Source organism: Girardinichthys multiradiatus, chromosome 18 (assembly GCF_021462225.1).
Source record: "Girardinichthys multiradiatus isolate DD_20200921_A chromosome 18, DD_fGirMul_XY1, whole genome shotgun sequence".
Lineage (NCBI taxonomy): Eukaryota > Metazoa > Chordata > Actinopteri > Cyprinodontiformes > Goodeidae > Girardinichthys > Girardinichthys multiradiatus.
Window position 1 is genome coordinate 39,359,680 of NC_061810.1, and position 27,169 is coordinate 39,386,848.

General features: G+C 40.6%; 1 protein-coding gene and 1 long non-coding RNA gene across 2 annotated transcripts in view; one reads left to right on the forward strand and one right to left on the reverse strand.

The window, feature by feature from the left end:
• The window catches only part of LOC124883778 (rho guanine nucleotide exchange factor 26-like), a 32,596-nt gene extending 16,688 nt beyond the window's left edge, over positions 1–15,908 (reverse strand). Inside the window, exons 1-9 of the mRNA XM_047391104.1 lie at positions 15,689–15,908; positions 13,996–15,243; positions 12,823–12,871; positions 12,577–12,719; positions 6,947–7,003; positions 6,356–6,516; positions 3,002–3,154; positions 2,755–2,887; positions 1,053–1,127 (exon numbers count right to left, since the gene is read on the reverse strand). Coding sequence (XP_047247060.1) covers positions 1,053–1,127; positions 2,755–2,887; positions 3,002–3,154; positions 6,356–6,516; positions 6,947–7,003; positions 12,577–12,719; positions 12,823–12,871; positions 13,996–15,159 — 1,935 coding nt within the window. The 5' untranslated portion in view covers positions 15,160–15,243; positions 15,689–15,908. The remainder of the gene's footprint in view (positions 1–1,052; positions 1,128–2,754; positions 2,888–3,001; positions 3,155–6,355; positions 6,517–6,946; positions 7,004–12,576; positions 12,720–12,822; positions 12,872–13,995; positions 15,244–15,688) is intronic.
• Positions 3,166–6,020, forward strand: LOC124883779. The gene is made up of 3 exons (XR_007042312.1): positions 3,166–5,353; positions 5,434–5,753; positions 5,837–6,020. It is a non-coding gene; the product is annotated as an uncharacterized LOC124883779 (long non-coding RNA).
• Positions 15,909–27,169: the final 11,261 nt, after the last annotated feature.

Below are 27,169 nucleotides of genomic sequence, written 5' to 3' on the forward strand. Positions count from 1 at the left end.
AAAATGCGGGTTTGTGATAGGACCAACGTGCAGTGAAGGAGGCACGAGGCAGAGGAGCAAAGGTAAGACGAGTCTTTAATTGTTCTCGTAAGCAGACCAGGCAGGTAAACCGGAATCAGGTCAAACCAGATCCAGACCAGGACACGGGGTGACCAGACATGACTTTGGTAACAATGGCATAAACAGACAAGGATCCAGCAAGGAACAAAGGCACTTAAGGAACTTAAATACAGGCAGAGAGAACAGGGAAAACCAATGGACAGAGGGACAGAGTAATTAGGGGAACTAGGAACAGGTGTGGGTCAGACTGCGGGGAGAGATAGGGAGTGAAACCAATTAATAAGGTAGGACACAGAACTAAAAGTAAACTAAGGACCAGACCAGGAGAAATAAACAAAAACACAAACTCACGACACAGACACTGGCTGGATATGACATTATTCTTGCAGTAATATGAGTTTTTTCCTTATCAGTTTTAAATAAATGCAGTTATATCATTTTACACTTTTTTATTTAAAAATTGTGTGTTAATAGCATTAAAATGACAATTCTGATCTTTTTACTGAAGCTTTAGTGGGAATCTGATACTGGCTCTCGCCTATTTTGCAATCATTTCAGGATGCTGTAAGTTTTTGTCCTGACCAGTAGCCACAGAAAACTATTTATATTTTATTACCATTTGGTGGTGACCCATCAGTATCAAAAATTTTTGAATTATATTAAAATGACACTTGCATAATTATTAGGCGCCGCTTAGCCAGACTCTGATGATTTGTTGTTAAGCAGCTTTCAGTACACCTAGAGTCCACATATTATTGGTAAATGGAATACAAAACAGATTGATGCATGGCTAATGACAATAAAGGCTCAATCTAATTTATTGTTTGTGGAGACAACAATAACTTATTGTAGTGCCTTTGTTGTGGTAGAGCAGACAGCTTAATTCCTGTGGTAATAAGATGTCAAACTAACAGAAACAAACAGAGAAAAGAAACAGACTACCGAAAGGTTGAAATCTCATCAAGACATTGAACTGGTTAAAAAACACCAACCTTGCTCACGGCCTGCAGGGCTTTCTTGCATGTTTCATAGTGTTCCGAGTCCTTTAAAGTCTTCTGACAGATGGTCTGCAAAACAGATTATGAGACAAGTTTCACATTAAAAAACATTTGTTGCTAACCCACTCCCACCATTAGACCCACGTAAAGTGCAACAAAAAAGCCACATTACCGAGTTCTGTTTTTGCTTCCCTTTTGTTCCACTTAAATGTTTCATATTATCAAACAAATGTTGATGTCAGACAAAAATAACCTCAGTAAATACAAAAGGCAGTTTTCAAATGACCAGCGTGACCTTTATTTGATTAATTATTCACTGTTGTTACATGATGAATTAACTGTAATTAACAAAAATGTTTGGAAAGCTAGGCAAAATTTCATTACCCATACCCAGCCCCGATTATGGCCAGACCTGTAAAATCAACAAATCACTAAAAGTGAACCTGTCTAACAACATGAAGTAGGGTAAAATATATCAAAATGCAACACCTCTTATCCTGAGCTAAAGAAATTCTAGGACAGATAAAAACGGAATTAACATTTATCAGTCTAGAAAGGGTTAGAAAGGTTGTGCATTCACACTTAGCCAAATTAAGCAAACTATCTAAGGATAAAAACTCTGGTATGTTTAAAATGAATTAGACGGTTCTGGTGTAAAAGTCCCCTAAAGCTTTGTGACTGTAGCAAACCTTGGTGCGCCATTATCCACAAACGGAGAAAACATGAAAGTGGTGAATGCTCCTACAAGTGGGTGGCTGTGTGATGTTTGTGGCTGGCTGTTTGTTTTTATGCTCGAAGACATGAATGATATGCCATAACTGATGAAACCATAAATTCTGATCTCGACTAGGAAATCCTGAAAGAGAATCTTCGGCCGTCAATTTGTGACCTTAAGCTCAAGTGTACTTGAGTTATGGAGAAGACAGTGATCTAAACAAGAGCCACCCCAGCAAGTTCACCTTGGAATGACTTAAATCAAATACAGAAGCTGTGAACTTAATCAGTCTTTTCATACAAAAAATCCCATCATTGTGTCTGAATTAAAACAATTCTGCAAAGAAGAGTGAGAAAGCATTCCTCCATAGGACTGTAAAGGACTTATTGCCAGTTATCGTAAGTAATTGATGCCACTTGTTTCCTATGTTTTCAAACATGGCCAGGTTGGTTTGGATAGATTATTTTCCCTTTACTCCCAATAACTTTGTTTTGTTTGACCTAAAACATTTAAGTGAGAAAAAAACCCAAAATCAAAATAAAAAAACTGAGCATTGGGTGTTTAGTACATTGTTTCAGCAGGGACAAAATTACATCACTGTGGGAAGAAATTAACCTAAATAAAACTTTCTCAGGAACCAAAATTCTCTCATGGTACAAGCATAAACCCCAAAGTCCCATTGGGATCTAGTGAAAGAAGGAGGAGAATAAAATTACAATGAGACAAAATAAGAAAGGAAGACACAGGGAGACCAAATACCCTTCTGCCAAATGAAATGAGCAAGTGACGGTGATGAAAAAAAGAACAAAATTCAAAGAAGGAAAGTGGAGATAAATCTTTGTGGATTAATTAAGAATGATGTGAGGTCACACAAACGCGTCTGTGGTTAGAAGACACCCAGTCAAATAAACAAAGTGTTGGGTAACGCTCAAAGTCTTTAATTCCTCATCCTGAGCTACTGTGCATCTTCAATTCACTCACGTCCATAAGGAGAGGCAGACGAGTGATCCTCTGCATGGGCAGGATGAGGAAGGAGATCATAGGGAGGTTTCTGCAGTCTGGGTGGCCCTCTATCCTGGTCAGCACCTCCTTAAAAGCTGAATTCTTGGAACCACTAAAAGTAAGAAAGCTGAGTCAGAGGAGTACTGGTGATAAAGAAAGAACGTTTCTGAGGAAAAGTCCATTGGCATGTTGGATTAAATCTCAGTACATTCGCTCGGTCACTCACATCAGTCTCTGCAGTGTCCTTTGCTGGTAGACCTCGTTGGAGCAGTACGTGATATAAGGGTCGAAGTTAGCCTCAGCATGACTGCAAACAATGTCGCTGATGTCATCGATGACAAGGCTCTGGTTGTGTCTTTCCTCCAGCTCCTTAAAGAACCTGAGCACAGACATCGGTAGTAAAAAAGACTAATGGTTAGTATGCCAGGAACTGCAATGATGTAAAGTCATCAAATTATGAGTCCCAAATAGGAAAACACATGACGCACGTATGGATGTAAAGTCAGGAAGGCAAGACAACTGCCAGCATCTTACCTCTAAAAACGTGCTGTAAGATCACAAAAAGGAACTCCCCAACACTCAAAATAGATACAACCCTAGCAGTACCCATTGCATAGATGCATTTCCTCTTCCTGAGCACAAACAGATGGCCGGTTTAACAACAACACCATTTGTCCAACTTCAAGAGAGTAAGTGTTTTTGCTTGCACTAACTTAGGTGCCAAACAGGAAGCTGGAGAACAGACACAGGATGCTGCCCTTGACCAGTTGGACCATGTCCAAATTCATCTGGAAAAGCAGATGAGTCCAGACCAGTTCCCCCAATCTCTAATCCCTCAACAAACCCATTGCTGTTTTTCTGTATATGGGAAACAGTGCTTCTAGTGACCATGTAACCCTTGTCTGATTCTGTCCTTTTCAAGCTGTCCTGCTGTTAATGAGCCCTTGCCCTTTGGCCCATGTTCTAAATATGAATTTAAGGATTTTAAGAAGACCAAGGTTGCAAAGATTCAGGCTGAATCTCGTCCTCAGGCAAAACAAACTTGACACCAATAAATTACTGGACTTAAATTAGCATGATAACAAAAGAATGTGCAGAACATCTATCAACAAAGGATACAAATTCAACCACATCCTGCCTTGAATCTCATCAACTGGCTCTGCCACAGTGAAATGATCAGATTTCGTGGGACACTCTGAAAATTAAGAAAGCCATACCAAAATATAATAGCACAACCAGGAACACGCCTACATGTAAAGAAAATAAAAACGAAAATAAAAACACATACTTCCTATGATAAAGATCACACAGGATCCTGGCTGCAGAGATTATAAATTCTTGTTTTGAAAAGCAATATTCAAAACCTCTGTTCCAAATAAATCCTGTTGTTTAACCGGTGTTGCAGGGTGCAGCCAAACATTATTGTGTGCATGAGAAATAGAAGAGAGATGGGTTGCAACATGTCTAAACACAAGATGGAGTGATAATGGGACATTCACAAATGTACAAATAAATAAAATTTGCCTCAGATTAGAGTTCTAGCTCTCATATTTCAAGTATAGAGGAAGCTTTATTCTTAAAGATTAGTGGGTTGCAGATCTGGCATGAATTGCTTGAAAAGATGTCTCAGGAGAGATGCAATGCAATGTTTGCACCATCAATTTTAAAATGGCCTTTTTTAGACTTAGGATCCTGAGGAAAGCTGACAACCTAAGTTACAGAGCAAAACTGTGATCATTTTTCTGTGTTAACTCAAGGGCCATGTAAAGTCAGCTGGTATATATCTAGGTCAGTAAGTAACTAATGATATTAAAATGCTGGTTTAAAAAAATACAAATTTGGTTTGATGATGGCAATGTTCACTAAATACTAAATTATAATCAAACTAGTAGAAATGTCTGCAGCATACTGATTGATAGACTGGGTGTCTTTGAATGAGACTTTCTGACTTTTTATTTAACTTGCAAGACTGGGACTAATTTGCAAACAAAAATCCCACATGGGATTCCACAAGGCTCATTTCTCAGGCCCCTTTTGTTTAATAATAAAATGCTCATACTGGTTTAAATTTTATGTTGATGACACATAACTTTACATTTCTTTGTCTCTATATGACCACAGTCCCTTAGAGTCACTAAGTTAGTGGGCCCATAGTATCAATAAGTGGAAGGTCCAGAATGTGCTTAAGCTTAATGAAGAAAAATCTATTTTTTACCTAAAAAAGATTAGAAATGACCACTTAGCTCGACTCAATGAGGCTACAAAATCAACAGAGCATTCCAGAATTTTCAGATTACTGTAATTGTGTCCTTACAGTATAAAAAAAGGCAGCTGTAGCTCCTTTACAATGCTCCTGCCAATTACCCTTAGTTTTCTTGTAAAGCACATCATAATACCTTGTGTATGAAATTGTCAGGTGTCTGTGTTGGTGTGCAGTTTGTGTGTGTGTGTGTGTTTCTTTCCACCCTCTGCTCTTGAGCGTTCCCTGGCAGGTGCTGCTGATCAGAGCCTAATTACTGGGCTTCTTCAGGAGCTGAGACTAGGAGGGAGACATCAGCCCGTCGCTTCATTTTAAGTGGTAACTGACCGTGGTGTGCAGTGCTTTCGCATACATTTAACCTGAGTCTCATCTGGATTGTTTTGTCTTTTTCTCCCTAGACCTTGCCTGTTGTTTTTTTTTAAGGCTCCCAGTCCTGTGAACTGGTTCTGAGTGAGTTTCAAGGTTTGTTCATCGTCTCCTACTGTAAGTCCCCCTGCCTCCTCAGCTTCTGGCCCTGGCTCGGGAAAGATCCTTACGGAGAACCATTCTCCTGTTGTCACCTGCCTGTCCACCCTCCTACATGGGAATGCTCAAACTGAGACCTCGAGCTATACAAGAGAAGTAAGGGAAAAAAACTGCTGCTGACCGCACACATCCTGCCAACCTCCTTCACAGAGGAAGGACTTACCTCCCCAGCGAAACCACTATCATTCTGGCTGTAAGTCCCTATATAAATCCTCCAGAAAGAAACACCTTCCAATACTCCTGGGATATCAATAACCCTGTCGCCTTCCTTTCTAGAGAAGAACCAGTCCCTTGCTGTCGCTGTCTGGATTCCTGTCTTGCCTCCGTTCATTCACTTCACAAAATAAATCTGTTCAAATGCTACCCTGAATTTGTTGTTGTGTTCTCCTCAGAGTTAAAGGAAACTCTTCATTATGACAGAAACGTACTGTCAAAAAAAGCATGCTTTGCCTTTTTCAATATTTTCTCTGAAAGATCTTTGGAACCTACAAGAGAGAGAAATCCCATGTGCAAGCAGCTCTGACAATCATTTGTAAAAGCGACTCAGCATGGCATCTGCTGAACCCAGCTCACTTGAATCCTCAGTCTTCTGTCAAACACTGTAACCTGCTGTTTTAACACAATCAATTTCACATTGAAAGTCTGGTTCCGAGTTAAAGAGAAAATACCAAAGCAAGTCCATCAACCCAGAGTATTATATAATACTCTATCAGCCAAGTAAAAATGTAATTATGCTAATCGCTGTATGAAGTAAATGATCAAATTCGCTAACAACATCATAGCAAACCCACATACTTTTTGCTAGCCTCACAGACATCCGAGATGTTGGAGAAGAGGTGGTGGTGTTCAGTTTTGGTCATCGCCTCACTGAGCTCTGTTGAGTTCTTGAACATACGGATAAGAATCTCCAAACTGTGGAGGTAGGAGTGCTCCGATGAGATCACTTCAAAGATGGCCTTAAAAAGAAAGAAAAGCAGCAGAGATGAAACCTGATGGGATGAAGAATTAGGGTTCAGTGAGCACACCAGGTTCAGATTCACATAGTATCCCCTGGGGACTGTCATCAACATGTTTTGCATACCTGCAGGTTTCAGTCCTGTCAGGAATGTCAAAGATAACTATATACAACCAAAAAATACTTCCACAACCAGTGGTGTCTGGCTATAAACAACCTGCATCATCATCAGTTTTGCATCTTTCTCCCTACTTTGCAACTAATTGTCCCTGTCAGCTCAAAGGTCCATGTTGCATATGTCTTCTTGTGCCCCTTTAGTGTTTTTTTTTTTAGTGTTTTGTTAGAATTTACAGGGACAAATGGATAGCTTATCCCAGCTCTTAGGAACACTTAAAATTATTTTGTAGCAGTGAATAAAACCCAAATCCTACCTCTTGTCTTTTGCGTTCCTCCTGACTCAGCTGTTCAGACAGGCCACTTTTCTTTACCTAAACAAAAAATAACATTCATGATTTAAAAGTTGTTTTTCCTTTAATCAATACTTCTCTGACCAAATGGTTAGATGTTAGTTGGTATTTATATGTTATCTCTTCACAAAAAGAAACAAACACTTTGCATATTGCATTCCTGAGAGAGCTGTTTGACTGTTTTGGCACAGATAGTTATTTATTTTACTATTTTTGTTTTAGCGACAATACAACAGGTATGGAAAATCAAACCTGCCATAATCAAGAATAAAGAAATGAATAAATGGCTCAACTAAAATGATACCATGGCAACAAATGCAACAATAAATTAATAAAACACAGTGATTTAATTCAGTTCTTTTTATTTATTTCTTGGTAATTTTTCTTGTTATTAATAAAACAGAAGCAAACCAATGTTTTGAAATGGACTAGAAGTGAAATAAAAATCAACTTCTCAGCCTTAAGTTAAAGTATGCATCAGCCTATATGAGAAACTTAAGCAAAAACACCATGGTTTCATTATTAACACAATGATTTATAACCATGATGGCGTTGCTATAATTAAAACAGCTTGCCCACCAGCTTGTTGCTTGCCAACTCTAGTTTTAAATCAGTAATCTCAGTCAGGGTGATGGATAATTTCCAGATCATGATTGTCTGTTTTTCACAAAGGGACGTATTTACAAACAACCCCATTGGCCTTTTCTGTACAACAAAACTGCTCACTGGCAGAATACAGCAACAGGTGTAGGAGGGGCAACATTGCATTACTATACCCTTGATGTCAACACTCGGCAAATGCCTAGGTTGGAGTACAGTTGACTAAAAAAAGCTTGGCTCTTTCCCTTCTTTCATCTCATACCACATAGGTAACAGGACACTTAAATGAGTATAATACATTTTTCAGGCTTCATTCCTGACAAGGTGTTCCCTTACTTCTACCACCTTCTCAGCCTGTTTGGGTAAGAAGAGAATGGCATCGAAACTGCACCCCGAGATCACATCTGTGTTAGTATCTGCCCTGCAGTCCTGTGAGTCTTTGTGCAAACACTGAGAACAAACAAACCTGAGGCTGATCAAACATCTCTATTGATCTTTAAATTCCGTTCACACGTACAGATATCAGTTTTATGATTTATTATTTTTGCTCTCTCTTGTGAAAACTCCCCAATTCCCAGTTTAATTTTTTTACGTGTCCTGTCCAGTAAAGTAGCACTCAGAATTGTTGTCTGAGAACCAAGAAGAAGCCCAACTGATTTATTTTAATAAGTGGAGCATTACGGAAAGATATTCACAGATATATATATCTGTATATCTGTATCATCTGCAACATCTGAATCCAAACACCTGTGGGAGTATGTGTAAGCATGTTTGTGTATATAAGGTTTCTACATAAGAATATTTAGACAGACCTGCCTCCCAGGACCTGAGGCAGACACAGATGAAACCGGAGCCACAGACATCCAAAGGTCCCCCAAAGCCTGGGAGCCCCCCGAGAACACCACAGAGAAGAAACGTTTAAACATGTTTTAAGCAACAGGAACACAATCAATTAGCTGTAACCTTTTTCTTTGCTTGAGGTTGCACTTGAGGATGAAAACGTCTGGTGAGCCCCACTTTCTGAAACTTTCCACTGTTGATCCAGGAACAACATAATTTCTGGGATTTGATGTCCCATCAAACTCAAAATAACAAAATACCCATAAGACAAATGCGGGGCTAAGTGATATTGCCGATAAGGTGTGTCTCACTTGAAGACAACCTGTATGTCTGGTTTTTGGCATCACTAAGTTTAAAAGGAGCTAAGCTTCCAGTCACACCTTGACAACAACAGCAACATTCCACCATTCCCAACAAAATAAATGACACTCTATTGTGAGATTTACAGAAACACAAACCAAACAAACACGGTATCCACTGCTGTACACCAGCTGTAATGGAAAAAAAAAGCTTAGTTCAGCAGAGTACTGGTGAGTCTGGTGAAGCTGGTTTATGCTTAGTTCACATCTGGGACTAATTAATACGCAGGGCCATCAGAAAGTTTATAAACCTTCACTTCTTACACATTTTGTTACATTACAGACCTTATACGAAATTGAGTACACCATTTGCTGGTAGTCAAAATTGAGCACAGGTGCATCTGATCTTCTCTGATTACACTGGAGATGCTACAGCAACCTAACTGGAGTTTATCTGTGGTCACTTTGGTTGAATGAACATTATTTGGAATGGAGGGCACTTGTTGATATGGTGTCTAACATTTGACAGAGCATATTAGAGCAGAAAGCAAGCAATAAAGTTGAAATAATTGCCTGCACACCTCCAACACAAGATTGTGTCAAGGCAAAATCTGAGAAAGAATAGTCCACATCAAGCATCCATTGTTCAGCACAGGAAAAGGTCTGCAACCACCAGTACTCTCCATAGTTCTGGCAGCCTGAACAAACTGTAATCACAGACGAAAAGCCCTGATCAGAGAGGTGACCAAGAACCCAACGGTCACCTAGGCAAAGTTCCAGTGTTCCCTTGTGGAGGTGTAAAAACCAATCAGGTCAATCTTTTTTAATGCACAATCTGGGCCCATATTCACAAAGAATCCTTAGACCAATGCACCTTTTCCACTGGCTCTATTTAGGTTTCTTGGCTCTGCTCCAGTCTACTCTACAAAACCCGTTGTGTTTACACTGACTCACTGATGGGTGGATCTATGGAAGCCCCGCCTCCAGCCATCAGTGTAGTGTGCTGTGCCACTATTAATGTTACTGTGTGACATTATTACATTAAAGTGATCTATGTAAAATGATAAAAATAGTTAATAAATAAATAGAAAATAAAAACTTAAATAAATATAATACAAATTATGTTTCTCCTACTGTATATGCAAGAAGGTCTTATGAATACGTTTTGTTTTTTTCATGTATAAACTGATCCACTGGGATTACTAACTGGACAACAGCCCAGCCAGAACTTATTAAATAAGGCTCAGGGATTTGATGTGAGCAGGAGAAGTTCCAAAGTTTGCCTGAAGAAGGTAACATTTTGGGCTTTATGAGGAAGTTTTTGTCTCAGCCATGGCAATAATGAAGACAAGAACTTTAAAGCGCAAAACTGCGGACTTTTGACCGCAATGAAGTTAGTTTTAGGTTGGATATTAGATATTCGTGCTTTGCGAATTCAGCGGGATCTTCCTCCTGTTTGACCCAATGCAGGCAGTCTAATTACATGCAGCTGCTCTCTACCTGCTCCCTCCTCCTGCAGACGCTGGTTCGCTTAAGGACCATCAAATTTCTGAACCAAACACACTGTTTTATGGTGGTATTGTGTTGTGTGTTTTGGGACAAATATATGTGTGTCTGAACAGCTGATTTTATGTATGATCAGCTGATTTAGGATGTTATTAAAGGGCCTGTGTGTAATTCAGAAAGCTGAAATGTCCTTTTCATTTTTTCAGTCTTCAGGCATGGTTTATGATTTGTAAATATTAAAATTATATTTCAATTTAACCGACTCTGGCCGTTGTGGTCCTTAATATTATTGTAGTCAATCTTGAGTTTTATTAACTTTTCCCTGCACTATCTCAGTTAAAACCTTCTAATTTCTCCTCGTCCCATGGTCAATCAGTGAACAGCAGTCTGTTCACGTCACTTGTTGTCCCTACTCAGCCCCGAATGTACCTGCTCAGGAGCAGGGCCGGAAGAAATAGGGAGAGATACGGAAAAAAACAGTAATGGAAATGCTTGACTCACTCTATGTGCTATCTTTCAGACTCTAACCTTGAAAACTGGCTCAGAGTTTATCTGTTCTTTCTTTCTAGGTGAAACGACTAAAGGAACTACATCCATTAACATTTACTTTTTCTTCCCATAGAAAGTACTCCAGGATCAGTGCTTCTTTGTTCTCTTTATGTCTCTGCTGTGTTCTCTCAAACCCCCAGTCGATCGTGGCAGATGGCCGCTCACACTGAGCCTGGTTCTGCTGGAGGTTTCTTCCAGTTAAAAAGGAGTTTTTCCTCTCCGCTGTCGCTACATGCATGCTCAGTATGAGGGATTGCTGCAAATTCAACGCCAGTGACTGTCCACTGTCTCTACATGCTCATCCAGGAGGAGGGAATGCTACAAGTCACTGGCTTGATGCAATCTACTGGGTTTCCTTAGACAGAAAAACTTTTTATCCAGTTTGAATAAATAACTGAATCTGACTGCACTATTCAATGATTATGATTAATTGGAATGTATTTACCTGACTTTGTGAAGTGCCTTGAGACGACATGTGTTGTGAATTGGGGCTATATAAATAAACTGAATTGAATAGAAACTGAATGTCATTTTAAGAAAACCTTAGAATTCCTTGAATTCTATGAGTTCTCTTAGAATTTCCCCTTGGTGAGATAAAAGTTATTCACAAAGCACCTTAAGAGAGCTCCTAAGGTCAAAAACTATTAAGAGTAGTGAGGAGGACTCTTAGTGAGTCTAAGAGTGTCTTAAACAGAGAAGATGGCAGAAAGACAGAGAGAAGGGAGAGATAGTATAGACTTGAGGTTGTGCTTGGTGCCAGTGGGGCTTCAATCACGTATTAATCCTTGAATGTGAATACTTATGAACCCTGGATTAACAAGCTCTTGCTAAAATCTATTCTGGAAAATATCTGCCGTATTAAAAAATGTGGAAAAATAGAAGAGGGGCAAAAACATTCTGATGGCTTTGTAAATACCAGCAACTACAATCTGAAGAATATTTTTTAGTTTGCAAGTAATTTATCCAAGTCATTAGAGTCTGCACAGTAGTTTGGAAACTGATATTAGAAGCAAATTAGCCCATTTGCTTCTAATATCTTCTTCCGTCCCTTCATTCCAATTTGTAACTATATTATACAACACAGAATCACCACACATCTCCCTACGGAGAACATTTTGAGCATATTTGCAGTCTGACGAATATCCAGGGTGTGCCAACACACTGGCATTAAGCCTGGAAGTGCTTCCAAGACTTTCTCTGACTCTGACGGACTGTCTGCCTCTGAGGCTGCATGTGTCCGAAAAGGAGTGTGCTCCCTGATAAACAGTAAGTGCCAGAGACAAACAGGGGCAAATGGGAGGATGGGTTTGAAGTGTGACCACACTGGCTGTGACAGCATTCTTTGGAGCGTTAGAATTCCAAGACTTTCCAGCCACAGCAGTGAGATTGTGAGTTAGTCAGGATGTAGAGAAAGAGTATGAAAGACATTAGAAGACTTGAAGCTAACACAACCCTTTGTGTTTGTGTGTGTGTGTTTCTGTTTTGGCATTACTGTGAGAACCAATTTTCCGATATCACCATCAAATTGAGGACCATTTGTACCAAAGTGAGGACATTTTGCTGGTCCTCACGACCTATTTTGCTAACGGTTAGGTTTAGGGCTAAGGTGTGAGTTGAGTTTAGGTTAAGGTTAGGGTTAGACATGCACTGGTAATAGTTAGGTTTAGGGTTATTGTCAGGGTTAGGGCATAGAAAGGGTTGAAAATGACTGAAAATCAATGGAAGTCAATGGGAGTCAACACATGGTCCTCACTACATATAGCAAAACAAGAGTGTGTGTGTGTGTGTGCTATATCTAACCACGCTGAGTTGGCTCCAGGAGGTACGTATTGGTTTGTACTGGACGACGATGCTCTTATCGGGCTTAGGTCCCCTTGAATCCGCATCCTCATCAGAATCATTATGAAGGGCCTTCTCCTGGTAGTTCTGGTAAAGCTCCTCTTCTGAAATGTGTTTTTGTGATACAGAGAATTTAAACTCAAGGACAGTAGACAGTTAAAGAGTTGAATGTATGAAAAACAAAATAACCCAAAAGTCAGGCGGTACCTTCACTGTCAAAGGTCCGCTGAGATATCAATTTCCTCCTATCTGGAATCTGAAAGAGAAACAAAGGACAATGACTTTAAACTACGGAGTATCTAGAAAGCGTGTACCTACTTTTAAGCAACATCAACTATCACCTGTCTATGACCAATTTGTCCACTTTTTAGTGACCTCCTTCACTGACCCTAATCTATTTACAGAGTTTTTGCATATTTAAGCGTGGACCCATTGTCTTGTTACATCATAACATCCAACAAACAAGTTAATTGTTTCCCTGTAAGGCATCGCCCTAATGCAAATTTGCTCCACAATGGTCAGTCTGTGTTGTGGTTTTATGATTTGGACTTTATCCCCTCCTGACTGGGAAAATTTGCATCAAAGCAATCTTTGTGCACAAAGTATATAAAGCCCTTAGATTGATTGTGATTAGTCAATCAATCTCCACCTGCTGCAACAAAGAAAAAATAATAATTCAACAGATTACCACAGTTTACATGAGCCGCTTATTGACTAGAGTCAAGGAAAGGTCTGCAGACACCCAACTAGACACAACTGTGGAAACTCACACCAACTGTTTTGCTGCATACATGAGACCATGAAAAAATATATAATAACTGAATTAATAATTGCAATAACCTGGTTGCATGTGTGTGCATATCCTGAAACCAATAATTGTTAAACCATCTTTTGACCCCAAAACAGCTTTCAGCCTTCTTTGGCATGTATCTATCAGTGTACAACTTTTTTACCTGGTAATATTTGCTCATTCTGTATTTCAAAGTTTTTTGTATCAAAATTGACTGGTATTTGGAAATGTTTATAATAAAATTCACTTTGACAAAACCCTAGGTTCCATTTAAAGAAAAGCAACCCCAGATCCTGATGCTACTATGACAACATTTTACAGTTGACATATTGTTCTTTTGGAGATGCACAGCATTGACTTTGTGCCAAAATTACATTTGGCAATCATGTCCCAAGTAGTGAAGTTTGGTTTCGTCAGACTATAACCACAAGGTTTTTAAATTACAGGGGATCTCAAAAATCGTTACACCCTGTTAAAATTCCAGGTTTTTGTGATAAATCTCTTTTTTCAGCTGTAACGTAGCTGACAGGCTGGGGCAACCAATCAATCTTTGGATCAACTGAGGAAACATCTGTGTCAACTCAACTCACAAGTGCCCTCCTGTAAGACGTACTCCTCAAACCTCTCCGTAATGTCCCTAGGCTTTCTTTCTCTCTCTCTGCTTCTTCAGTGTGCCCCACTCCAGTTGAAAAGTAATCTCCTGCTTCCACCATGCTAAGGACTTTCAAAGCTCGTTTGGGATGATCCAATGCCAGCCGTTGTGTCCCCGTAGGTGGCGCCTTGGTTTGCCGGGTATCGGATACCAATCCTTTGGGAATGAGCTGATGTGTGCCCATTTTCAGGGCAGCGGGACTGTTGGTACTAAGGACGATGGAGGGAGAAGCAGTTGGGGAAAGCAATGGTGAGGTGGAGCAGATGGAGGAAGAGGGAGATGCAATACTGGTGTCTTGTGGGGATGGAGAGGAGGTTGTCTGAGGCTGTCTGGGCAATGAATTCCCTTTGTCAGCTGGTGATGGGGAACGAGGGGTGGGAGGGTCTGAGGAGCTTAATGACGATAGTGAGGGGATGCTTGAAGTGGAGCTGTGAGAGGGGGTGAGGGTACCCTGCAATGAAGATGAGGAGCTGGATGTGGATGATTGTGAAGACAGTTTATAGTGGTTGTTATTAGGTGTGTTTGGAGAATTAAGATGTAAGGAACAGTTGTGGGTAGGAGTTTCAGGTGAGGGTGTATTTGTCCCAGAAGTGATCTGGTCTTTCTCCAAGTCCAGATCAAGAAGACTAGGGGTGGTTCTCTGCATGTCCTGGTGAGGATTTTCAGAGGATACAGTTTGTCCATTCCTGGTTTTCCTTCTGTTGCTATCTCCATTATGCACTCTGTTATCCAGTGAAGATCTGTTATCCTCAGACTTAAACTTGGACAAGGAGAAGCGTCCATTGTAGAGACGCCCAATGCTAATGCTCCGAACAACCCGGTTTTTCTTTGAGGGTTTGTGTAAAGCATGTCTAAACACCATAGTGTTTTCATTTAAAGCCTGGGGTGTGACTAGCACTCTCTCAGCTGGTTGGCTCAAAGTGAAGGAACATTTGTCATCTCCCACAGGGAACTCTGCAGTCGTGACCCTGTTTACGTGGTAGCTCAGGGGTCGTGGATTGGGCTTGTTCAAATCCCGGGAACCTTTACTGTTGTCTGTGCACCGCTTCCACAAAGGTGTGATGTTGTTGTTGGACAGATCTACATCATTACCCAAATCCATGGCATTTGTATCTTGTTTTTATTGTCTGTGGTGAAACGTTAAGGTCTCAGTGCAAAAAACAACCACAGTGAGAAGATTTCCACCCTTGAGATAAACAAAAGAGAGGGACACAAATCAGTATCACAGAGCACAGAAGTGTCCAAATTCAGGATTACTTATTAACAAGGGTTCACAGCAGATACCAGCAGCAACTACAGTCAAGACACATAAGTGGGAAAACTGCTTGAAACTGAAGGCCTGTATGTGAGGACAAGTCTTTTGTGTTTGCTCACTGAGGTGAAATGCCCCAATTACAAGCTCCAAGCTTCCAAGATAATGTTAGCACCAAATAATTACTGTCATGCCACCAAGAAAAACTGTGGTGTAAGAGTTTAGATGTTTCTTAAATTTCTTTGAATCTTTAACTTAATCAGCTTCTAACTGTTTAAATCTAAACACAATGTATCAACACATACTGGTAAAAAGCGGACCGTTTCCTATCACCGGGTAAATCCATTAAGGTTTTCCAGCAGGTTAAAGTCCAACTCACCTCTAATCTGCCGATCTGGCGCAGAATACGCTCATTGTACCTGCGCTCTGAGAAACAAACAGCTTCATTAAATAAACACCAAGGAGGGAAATCCAATAGCGTCCAGTGAGTATTCTTTCAAAAGGGATCTTGTACAAAAGTTAAAGAAGTTTATCTGATCGGAGAAAACTCCAGCGTGCGCCGCTCACAACGCGTCTGTGCACCACTGAAGGCTGAGGACTTTCTGATCACCGAAAGGGGGAGAATGAGGTGGAGTAGAATGATGGGAGGAGGAATGGGAAGGCAGGAGTGTGTAAATTGCAAATAATGGCACTCAAGTTCTGGACTGAACTCAGGTGTGTCTTCTGGTAACATCTGCTCGCCAGTGTATTAAAGTGGATTTCCGAGAACACAAGAGTTGTGTAATCCAGCTGCAACGAAGCTCGAAGCCTTATTAGAGTTGATTTAATAAAACACGAGTGTAAAACAGGGTGTGTGCTGTATTTCCCCCCAATTAATGCATTCGTCTAAAAAAGATTTGAATAGATACATTTTTAATATTGAGGCACTCTACAATTAAAAAAAATTAAATTACAGGAAAGGACGTTGCAGATGATAAAGGCTTATATGAAAACAAAAATCTGAGCTGGCAATCCCAGTAAATTTATTTAAAACAAGATAAATGAATAAATAAATAAATAAACAACGGCGTTGGGCATATATTGACCTGTTGCTGGTTTACGCCATCGTGTGTTCTGTATTGTAATTGCAAGTGGCTCAATAGAAAAGAAAGATTCTGGTTTGCAATTCCGGGAAATTCGTCACCATTAACAAAAATTATTTTAATTAAAAGTAAGTAAGTACGAATAAATAAATGTTTATTTCCTCGGAATATCACATTATATGACGTCATGATGAGGTCCAACAACCACATTGTACCTGGGATTCGCTCTAGAATAATAATAATAATAATAATAATAATAATAATAATAATAATAATAATAATAAATAAATGTATGCAGCGTTTCTTTTGTCCAAACGTACATTACATTATGTACATTAATGATGAGGTGCAACAACCACCTTAGTGCTTCCCTTCTCATAGGCATCTCATGGACACAACATAAATATATAAACAATTCCGCAGAGAAATCCTAATGGTTTTCATTTTCAACTCCAATGAAATGTCTTGTGCAACCGGGCAAATGACATTTATATTGTGCAACTCTGTGTGCGACACACATTTTGCAATTAAATTAAAGACAAAGACTATATGCCTCATCTTCGTAAACAGATTACTCATTTAATGTCAAAGTAGATGCCAAATTTTACAGTTTTTTTCAAAGCTTTTTGCGGTAATAGTAAGCCCCATTACGTCATATAGTTACTCAAAGAGATGTCTTGTATTACCTACTTTTGACCACTAAGGGGCGCGTCGATCCTGTTTACCAAGCAAGGGAAAACCTGATCTAAAATCTAATTTTCTCTTTTCACAGATTTAATTGTCCTTTTCAGAGAAACTTAGATATTACAGTAGCAGTGACACACAGCTAAAACAATAAAAATAAGAAATAAAAACATAGAAACCAAAACTGAATTTAATCAATAACAATTCAATTACATATCAATTACAATTTTGACCTACTTACAATCCCACAGTAGGATGATGCCACAATGCATCAGCTTAGATATAGTGTTCAGGGTGGTGTATTTTGTTAATTTCCCTTTACGTATAGTGTTTTTCCTTTAGGGCAATATATTTTATTTACATTTCATCCAACCAGAGTTCCTTTTTAGTAGGACTCAACTTTTTGACATTCTGACAGGTTCCCACCATAAACTTCAATGTATTAGCATTTGATGTGATAGATCAATACAAAGTGATTCACATTTTTTAGGTGAAACAATTTTGTTCTCACTCACAAACTGTTTAAGAAACAAAAATACAGGGTAAGGTATCTCTCTTTAAAAACAGTACTAATTAAAGTAATTAAAGCCAGAAAGTAAAAGTAAGTCAGTAGTCATGCATAAGGATTAATATTTTTACCTTACAGTCAAATTACACATAACTGGGAAATCTGCATTTGATCTGTGAGAATACAAATTAAAATTGTACAATGTTTCAACACCATAAATGCAAATCGCAGACTTATCGATGTGGATTCCTCACTTTGAAAATGAATCCATAAGACTGAATAAACTTTCGAAATTACATCATGGGTTCACAGACATCAAGGGTGGAACAGAAGAAACATCGATTGAACAGCATGCTACATATGCAGACTTGAGGCAGCAAAGTACACTAATTCTAGAAGCTTCAAAATCAATTGCATACTCTTTCTATGTACAAAATAGAAAGTAGCAGCCATTTATATTAGACATTCACTCACCTTTGCTTTTGTGGCCTGTACAAATAAATGAAAAAATTAGACATTTCCTATTTGCCAACAATTATTGTAATCAGGTTTTCATTACCCAAAACTGATATCAAAAAGATTTTCTTCAAGGGGAGGCTGAATGAGAACAATCTGTTTCCTCCTGGTACTGAAGTAAGAGCCAAGAGGCACAACTTTATTCATGGAGTTGAGTCGGTGAAGAAGAGGATGTTCTTTCGAGTTTGGCTCAGTGGTTCTGAATACTTTTGGAAAATGGTATTTTCAAAAATGATTTAAATAGTTGCTTTGCAAATGCTTATATGTATGTAGGATGAGTAGAGGGATTTAGAAGAACTACAACAAAAAAGTAAAAATAAAAATACATATTAAACATGGGCTGCACGGTTTGTAGCACTGTTGCCTTACAGCAAGACGGTCCTGGGTTCGATTCCCGGCCGGGGGTATTTCTGCATGGAGTTTGCATGTTCTCCACGTGCATGCGTGGGTTCTCACCGGGTACTCCGGCTTCCTCCCACAGTCCAAAGACATGCCTGTTAGGTTAATCGGTCTCTCTAAACTGCCCTTAGGTGTGTGAATGAGTGTGTGCATGGTTGTTTATGTTTATGGACTGCGACCTCTCCAGGATGTACCCCGCCTCCTGCCCATAGACTACAAGAGATAGGCACCAGCTTCCCCGTGATCCACTATGGAAGAAGCAGTAGAAAATGACTGACTATGTTCAACATGTCATGTTTAGTAGTTTGAATGGACCCAAATGCAGACAGACCAGGAGCCGTGTATTATGAAAAGGAATAAAAAAAAAAAATAAGTCAAACTTATGAAATGGCACAGGGAGAACAGGGCAGCCCAGCCCTGGAAGTGTAGTGAAAAATCCAGTACTAAACAACAATAACCAGGGAGCTTACAAACGTAGGAGGTGTGATAGTGACAGAACCAGGTGAGTCTAGCTGAGTAGGGAAAATGAGGAGACAATTAACACAGGTGACACACAGGCAGCTGGACTTAGATACAAAATGATCTACAAATCAAAAGGAGGGAAGCCTAACAGTAACATAGGAAAACAAACAAAAATGCACAGATGAAGGAACACCAGAAAAAGGTAAGAAACTAATCGCAAAGGAATGAACTAATATGGAAAGGCACTAATGACAATATTAAAGAACTGAATATTGCAAGATTAATGACAATAATAAACAACCCAGAAATTATTGGAAAACAAACACAAAAGAAAACAAAAACACTAACACCAATGGATAATGACTAAACATGCTTTTAGGATTTACTTTTATCATCAAATATGATGAATGGAAACACGATTGACTAAGAGGAAGAGTGTAACAGACAGTTGGAACACCTTAAGATGTGTTGAGGAGAAAAAGCTGAGGAGAACAATATTCTATAAGCTCTTATGCAACCTTGGGCTCAATATCCAGTATGACTGCTTCACATATAAAGTCAAATTTTATATGTTGTGCTGTTTATTAGCCCTTCTGATACTTTGTGTCCTGTAAAACTAGTGCTACAGAAAGTGCCATGAAACCTCTACAAAAATGTTCCTTTAATGTTTGAACAAATAAAATGGAGGGAAAAACATTGTTTTCTGACTTGCAACTAGAATGCAGTGCTATGCCATTATGTCATTTCCCGTGCCTTTCTAACTTCTAAGGCAAACTAAATAAAGCATGAGACACAATCAAAAAATGGAAGACGGCAAACAATACAAGTCTTACAAGTCTGTGTAGCCTTTGACCTCAATATAGTGGGGGGGGGGGGATTTGGAAATATTGCTCCACTCTCACTGCCCTCCAACAACATACCATAATTTGGCAGAAATTAAAAGAGAAAAAAAATTCAAACCGGATTTTTGTGTCAAATTTGCCCGCGGTGATATGCTGATTTTAGATGCACATTTAAAGACTATTCGCAGGATTTTGCTTAAAATGTATCTGGAGACTGTTTGAGTGGTGAAGAGCAACAGCTGACTGCACGGAACCTGCTGCAGACAGGTCACAGGCCTCCACCCAAATAATTCAATGTTTGGTGAGATATAGAGGCGATTTAAAGGGCTTGTAAATCTGTTGTTCAAATAGGTGAACTAAATTAAGTAAACCTAGTTAAAAACCTGAAACAAAGTGGGTTTTTTTTATATAGAATTAACACCAGTCTTCTTTGACTTGGGACACATTGCCTACTTAGTGAAATGATCAGCTTTTAGTTTGAAAATGAGTGATAGGAGTAAAAATCTCTCTTCAGTAATGAGGTTGAATCTCAGTGCATTGCACCTTGCCAACAAATTAGTCGTTCCAGCAGTCTGCTGTTAATGTAACATGGTCACACTTGTAACACTATTCATAGAAGGTCACCAAGTGGCTGACCTACTATTTATAGGGGGTTCATTTTCTCTCTAACCCAACTTTCCTTCATAAAATTACCCCTGCACATAAAATCCAATAAAATATGAATAATTAGATTCATGTATTGCTCTAAAGGCATTCTAATCAAAGGAAGCAAAGTTAGATCCAGATTCTTGTTTAAAAATGTCAAACAAAATATATGCATAAAATTCTTTAATAGGCTCACAAAGCAGGCATTATAAAAAAGGAAATACCATCTTGTTCTTCGAAGTGCCAAAGATTACTGCCGTTGCCTTCATTCTTTTGTATGAGTAAGCTGCTTAATCTATGGGTTTCAGCAAAAGAGCTCATCCCTGTAATGTGCATTTGCATAAAACTCAGCCTTGAAAACCATTTTCTCCTGTTAACTCTAAACGATAGTGTTGCAAACCCCTAGAGAAACCAGCTAACTTATTGAATAAAAACAAGACTCTGCTTTACTAATAGATCAAGGCACAATTTTCTTATTTCATTACAGTAATTAGAGTAACCGCAGAAAGGAAGATCTGTCTTACTCCAAGTGAGGGAGTTGTGTGATATGAAGTATCCAAAGATTTTTTCCTCCTTCTCAGTTATCTCCACTGTACTGGTTCAGAATTCACACGCCCTTTCAAACAGAGGAAAAAGAAGAAGAAGAAAAAAAGAAACATAACTATCTGAAAATACACTGTAAACTTCAGAGCCAGCATAATACACAACATTCCTGAGTGTAGTTAGTATTCTGGCATTCTAAAAAAGCCGTTCACAGTTTGACCTTTTATCAGCATAGTTCTCTCTATTTCTCGCTTATGCTTTTCCTCTGACTCACGGCTCATTGTACTTCTCCTAGTCAGCGGTGCCGTTTGCTTGCCGTACTCATCCCCTCCTTACCCCCTCCAGCCATTACTTCCGCCCACACATCTCTTAGTCCATCCTCTCAGAGAACAATACAGAGCAGAGCTAACAACTTTAATTACTATAACTTAGAATGGCTGAAAAATGCACCAAACAGGAAATTTGGTGCAAAATAGAATAAGGAGTATGTGCAATATTTATTTATCAATTATGTTATAACTAAGGTCCATGTTACAAATCAGAGAGTTCTTCTAAGCTGAAAACAACTCCCTCTCTTTCATGGCTGTCCAAACTTTTGCATCATTGCCTATCTATGAACGCATATGGGACCAACACAGGGGGCATCTGCCACATATACACATGTTTGAACCCAAGCTAATCACCATGGTTACAGACCTTTTAGCTTGCCCTGATTGGCCAACAGGGCCGCAATGACCTCCGATCGACTCTCCCCTGTGGATTCTCATTGGCTGTTTGCCCCAGGACAGGGATGTCATTGGCTTGTAGCGGTAGATATGACATGTAGACATGCACTAAACTGGGAATGATGAAGAAACGCAGAATTATATGAAAGATAAAACATACAAATGTCTCAGTAACTTAAAGCTTCAACAATACTCAAAAACAGGTGATTCTCAAATCTGATGGTATGTCCCTCTGTTTGAATGATAATTACTGTGAGATTAACATAATTGTTACAAAATGGTTAAGAAATAGTTTTATCCAGCTAGCCGTTCTACTCCTATTCACCACAAATGCAAGGGACATTTAAATACCAGGAGAAAAAGTGGAAATGACAGAAAAAAAACCTAGGGGGGAATATTAATCAGAGCTCACACCCGCCACCTTATGTCTAGGCTTAAAGAGCCTGTAACAAACAATGACAATGTTACTGAATAATTTATTTGGTTATGGGCTCTTTATTTTTCTTGATCCTTCTTTATTATGGAAGGCCATTAGAACATGGCCCCAACTCTTTACACAATATTGATGGTTAAAGTTACAAATTAATGTTGACCATTTATCCGCTCACTAAATGAAAATGTCAGCACTCAGAGAGATTGGAACACTTTAGACTTAATTCATGGGAGATTCACACTGGTAATGAGTGTGTAAATTAATTGCTTTGCAGGAGATGGCACATATAGAACAGAGAACAAAAGGCAGACATTGCTTACAAATGTATTCCCAACCCTTAAACTTTTTAAAATTGTGTCATGTTAACTATAAACCTCTGTAGATTTTACTGGGACTTAATGTAATAGACCAACACAAAGTAATGCATAACTGTAGAGTGGAAGGAAAAGAATATATGGCTCTCAACATATTAAAAATCAGAAAAGTTTGGCGTATACCGATGTATTCAGCCCTGTGAGTTTTAGAGCCACCTTTTGCTGCTTGTACAGGTCTTTTGGGTGAATGCCTTTACCAGCTTTGTTCATCTAGAGACTAAAATATGTGCTCATTCTTTTTTGAAAAAAAGTCCAAGTTCAATCAGACTGACACAAATTATCAGCTGGATTTAGATCTTGACTTAATTCTAACTTAATGCTTTCATCTAAACAATAACACTATAACTTTTTGACTTTGGAAGGTAAACAACCACCCCAGATTCAAGTGCTTTACAGCCTCTGGCAGGTTTTTGTTTAGCATTGATCTGTATTTAGCCCAAATCTATGGCTCTAATCAGCTTCTCTGCCCTTGTTGATGAAAAGCGTAACCACAGTATAATGCAGCCACCACCGTCTCTTTCATTATTGAGATAATGTGTTCAGGGTGATTTGCCATGTCATTTTTCCCCCATACAAAGTGTTTTTGCACGTAGGACTAAAAGTTCAGTTTTGGTCTCATTTGACCAGAGCCAGTTCTTTCATATGATTGTGTCTCCTACATGGTTTGTAACAAGCTTTCTTTCCATAAAGAACGGACTTACAGATTCTCCCATCTGAGCTGTGGACTTCTGCAGCTCGTCCAGAGCTACTATAGGCTTATTGGCTCCTTCTCTGATTAGAGCTCTTGTTGCTCAGCCTGTTAGTTAAGGTGGATGGCTGTGTCTTGGTAGATTTGCAGTCATGCCATAATCTTTCCATTTTAGGATGATGGATTGAAATGGGCTCTGTAAGATGTTCATATTTTGGGATATTGTTGTTTAACCTGATTCTTCTTTAACATCCACAGCTTTATATATGACGTGTCTGCTGTGTGGTTTTCTTGATGCTGTTTGTTCACTAATGTTATGTAACAAATCTCTGAGCCTTCACAGATCAGCTGGATTTATACTGAGATTAAATTGTTCAAAGGTGCACTATATTTACTATGGCATGGAAGCCTCATTTTAAGGGGTACTCACAGTGTGTCATCCCACATCGGGTTAAGAGATCAGTGGTGGTGTCTGAGTGACAGGTGCAAGTTCTGTAATACTTTTAGGTTATTATGACAGTTCTCCACTTGTGTTGTTTGTAGTGAATGACTAAAACCTTCTCAACATGTGCCTGTGCCTACACTTTCTATGTCACTATAATATCTTCATGCCCCACATGCTAGGCACTTTTACAATCTAAGAACCCATTCTCACCCAGTCCCTTAACGGGACCCATATAAAACTCCATCAAGTGATAAAAATGCTGTCTAATGTGCCCATAAGGCATAATTTTTCTGATTACTTTCAATCACTGTTTTGACTGAAGTCGCTCTGGCAACAGGCTGATAGCACAACTGTCTGTTCCATTTTGAGCTCCATCACCTGTGCCCTCTGGTGGCTGTTTAAGACATGACAGTTCCATTCAAACTCAATTAGAATCAGAATCAGAATCAGAAAAGCTTTATTGCCAAGTACGTTTTTGGACATACAAGGAATTTGTTTTGGCGTAGTCGGTGCAATACAGTAGAAATTAAACAGCATAAACATATCTACAATATAATATAAATATATGTGCACAGTTTTAAGTGAGTGAGAGTAAATATAGAGCAGTATAAGATGCAAGAGCAATACAACAGTGCAGGTGATCAATGTGCAAGAATGGCAGTGCAAGTAAAGCAGGAGTCCATGCTGAGCGTTAATGTAACGCATAGAGTTACAAGTTACGGGTGTCCTGTAGGCAAAGAAGGGGGGGTGTGGGGGAAAGGGAGAGTGTCAGGGTGGTTTCCGGGCTTTGTTAACCAGGCTGGTGGCAGATGGGAAAAAACTGTTCTTGTGGTGTGAGGTTTTGGTCCGGATGGACCGCAGCCTCCTGCCAGAGGGGAGAGTCTCAAAGAGTCTGACCGGGGTGGGAGGGATCAGCCAGAATCTTCCCTGCCCGCTTCAAGGTCCTGGAGGTGTACAGTTCCCGGAGCGACAGTAGACTGCAGCCAATCACCTTCTCAGCAGACCGAATGACACGCTGCAGCCTGCCCTTATTCTTGGCTGTAGCAGCGGCGTACCAGATGGTGATGGAGGAGGTGAGGATGGACTCAATGATGGCTGTGTAGAAGTGCACCATCATAGTCTTTGGCAGAATGAATTTCTTCAGCACCTGCAGGAAGAACATCCTCTGCTGGGCTTTCTTGATGAGGGAGCTGATGTTTGGCTCCCACTTGAGATCCTGGGAGATGATGGTTCCCAGGAAGTGGAAAGATTCCACAGTGTCAATTGTGGAGTCACAGAGGGTGATGGGGGCAGGTGGGGCTGGGTTCTGCCTGAAGTCCACAACCATCTCCACTGTCTTTAGAGCGTTGAGCTCAAGGTTGTTCTGGCTGCACCAGTCCAACAGATGGTCCACCTCCCATCCGTACGCAGACTCGTCACCATCAGAGATGAGTCCGATCAGGGTGGTGTCGTCCGCAAACTTCAGAAGCTTGACAGACTGGTGACTGGAGGTGCAGCTGTTGGTGTACAGGGAGAAGAGCAGAGGAGAGAGAACACAGCCTTGGGGGGAACCGGTGCTGATGGTCAGGGAGTCAGAGACGTGCTTCCCCAGCCTCACGCGCTGCTTCCTGTCAGACAGGAAGTCAGTGATCCACCTGCAGGTGGAGTCGGGCACACTCAGCTGCGAGAGCTTCTCCTGTAGCAGAACTGGGACGATGGAGTTGAAGGCAGAGCTGAAATCCACAAACAGGATCCTGGCGTAGGTTCCTGTGGAGTCCAGGTGCCGGAGGATGAAGTGAAGGGCTAGGTTGACTGCATCATCTACAGACCCGTTGGCTCTGTAGGCAAACTGCAGGGGGTCCAGGAGGGGGTCGGTGATGTCTTTTAGGTGTGAGAGCACAAGGCGCTCAAAGGACTTCATCACCACAGAGGTCAGGGCGACGGGTCTGAAGTCATTAGGCCCTGTGGTCCTTGGCTTCTTGGGAACAGGGACGATGGTGGAGGACTTGAAGCAGGCTGGCACATGACATGTCTCCAGTGAGGTGTTAAAAATGTCTGTAAAGACTGGAGACAGCTGATCAGCGCAGCGCTTCAGGCTGGCTGGTGAGACAGAATCCGGACCAGCAGCTTTCCGGGGGTTCTGTCTCCTGAAGAGTTTGTTGACGTCCCTCTCCTGGATGGAAAGAGCCGTCCTCGGCGTGGGTAGGGGGCTGGTGGGGGGGTACTTCAGGGTGGGGGTTGGAGGTGCCAAGGCCCCTCTTGAGGTTGGGGAGGTGGGGGTGGTGGATTGTGGCTGCAGCTGTTGGGGGGCGTCGCGGGGGATGGTTGCAGGACTGTCCCTTTGTCTTTCAAAGCGGCAGTAGAACTCGTTCAGGTCGTTGGCGAGGCGTTGGTCGTTGATGGAGTGGGGGGCTTTCGGCTTGTCGTTGGTGATTTGCTTGAGCCCTTTCCAGACAGATGCAGAGTCGTTGGCTGAGAACTGGTTTTGGAGCTTCTCAGAGTACAGTCGTTTGGCCTCTTTCACTGCCTTGCCAAACTTGTACTTGGCCTCTCTGTATATGTCTTTGTCCCCACTCCTGAAGGCCTCTTCCTTATCCAGTCTTAACCTTCTGAGTTTAGCTGTGAACCAGGGTTTGTCGTTGTTGTAACTCACCCTGGTGCATGATGGTAGGACAGCTGTCCTCACAGAAGCTGATGTAGGAAGTCACAGCCTCTGTGTACTCGTCCAGACTGTTGGTAGTAGTCCTGAACACATCCCAGTCTGTACAGCCTAAACACGCCTGGAGATTCTCCACAGCCTCACTGCTCCACTTCCTTGTCGTCCTCACAACAGGTTTGCAGAGCTTTAGTTTCTGCCTGTATACAGGAATCAGGTGGACCATGATGTGATCGGATTGGCCCAGTGCAGCACGTGGGACGGCGTGATAAGCGTCTCTGATGGTGGTGTAACAGTGATCCAGAATGTTGTCCTCTCTGGTCGGACATTTAATAAACTGTCTATATTTGGGGAGTTCGTGGGTGAGATTACCTTTGTTAAAGTCGCCAACAACGATTACTAAGGAGTCCGGGTTGGTCCGCTCCACACTCAGTATCTGGTCGGCGAGCATGCGCTGTGCGACCTCACGGGGGGAATAGAAAGGCTTACAGTTTATGATGAATTACACAACCATTTCTGATCTGAGTTTGCACCAAATTAAAATATTTATTTGAGCATTCTTGCTAAGTGCTTGACCTTTTTTTTTTGGCGGAGGGGGTGGGGGGGGGGGGGGGGGGGGGGGGGGGGGTGCATTCTTCAGCACATCTGCTGCATTTGGTAAGTTCCATGATCTGCTCTGCACACCATTCAATAACCTACACGTTCTGTTCTGTTCTGACGTAAAATAAAATACTTCACAAGAAAACTATAAACCAAGTACAATTCCTGGATCACACTGCATTTTATGAATGACAGTCAGAAGACAGCATTAGTTTAAGCCCTGTTGGGCTTATTATGCCTCCATAGGTTTAGCAACAGCCTGCAAAGGTGTTGAAAAAG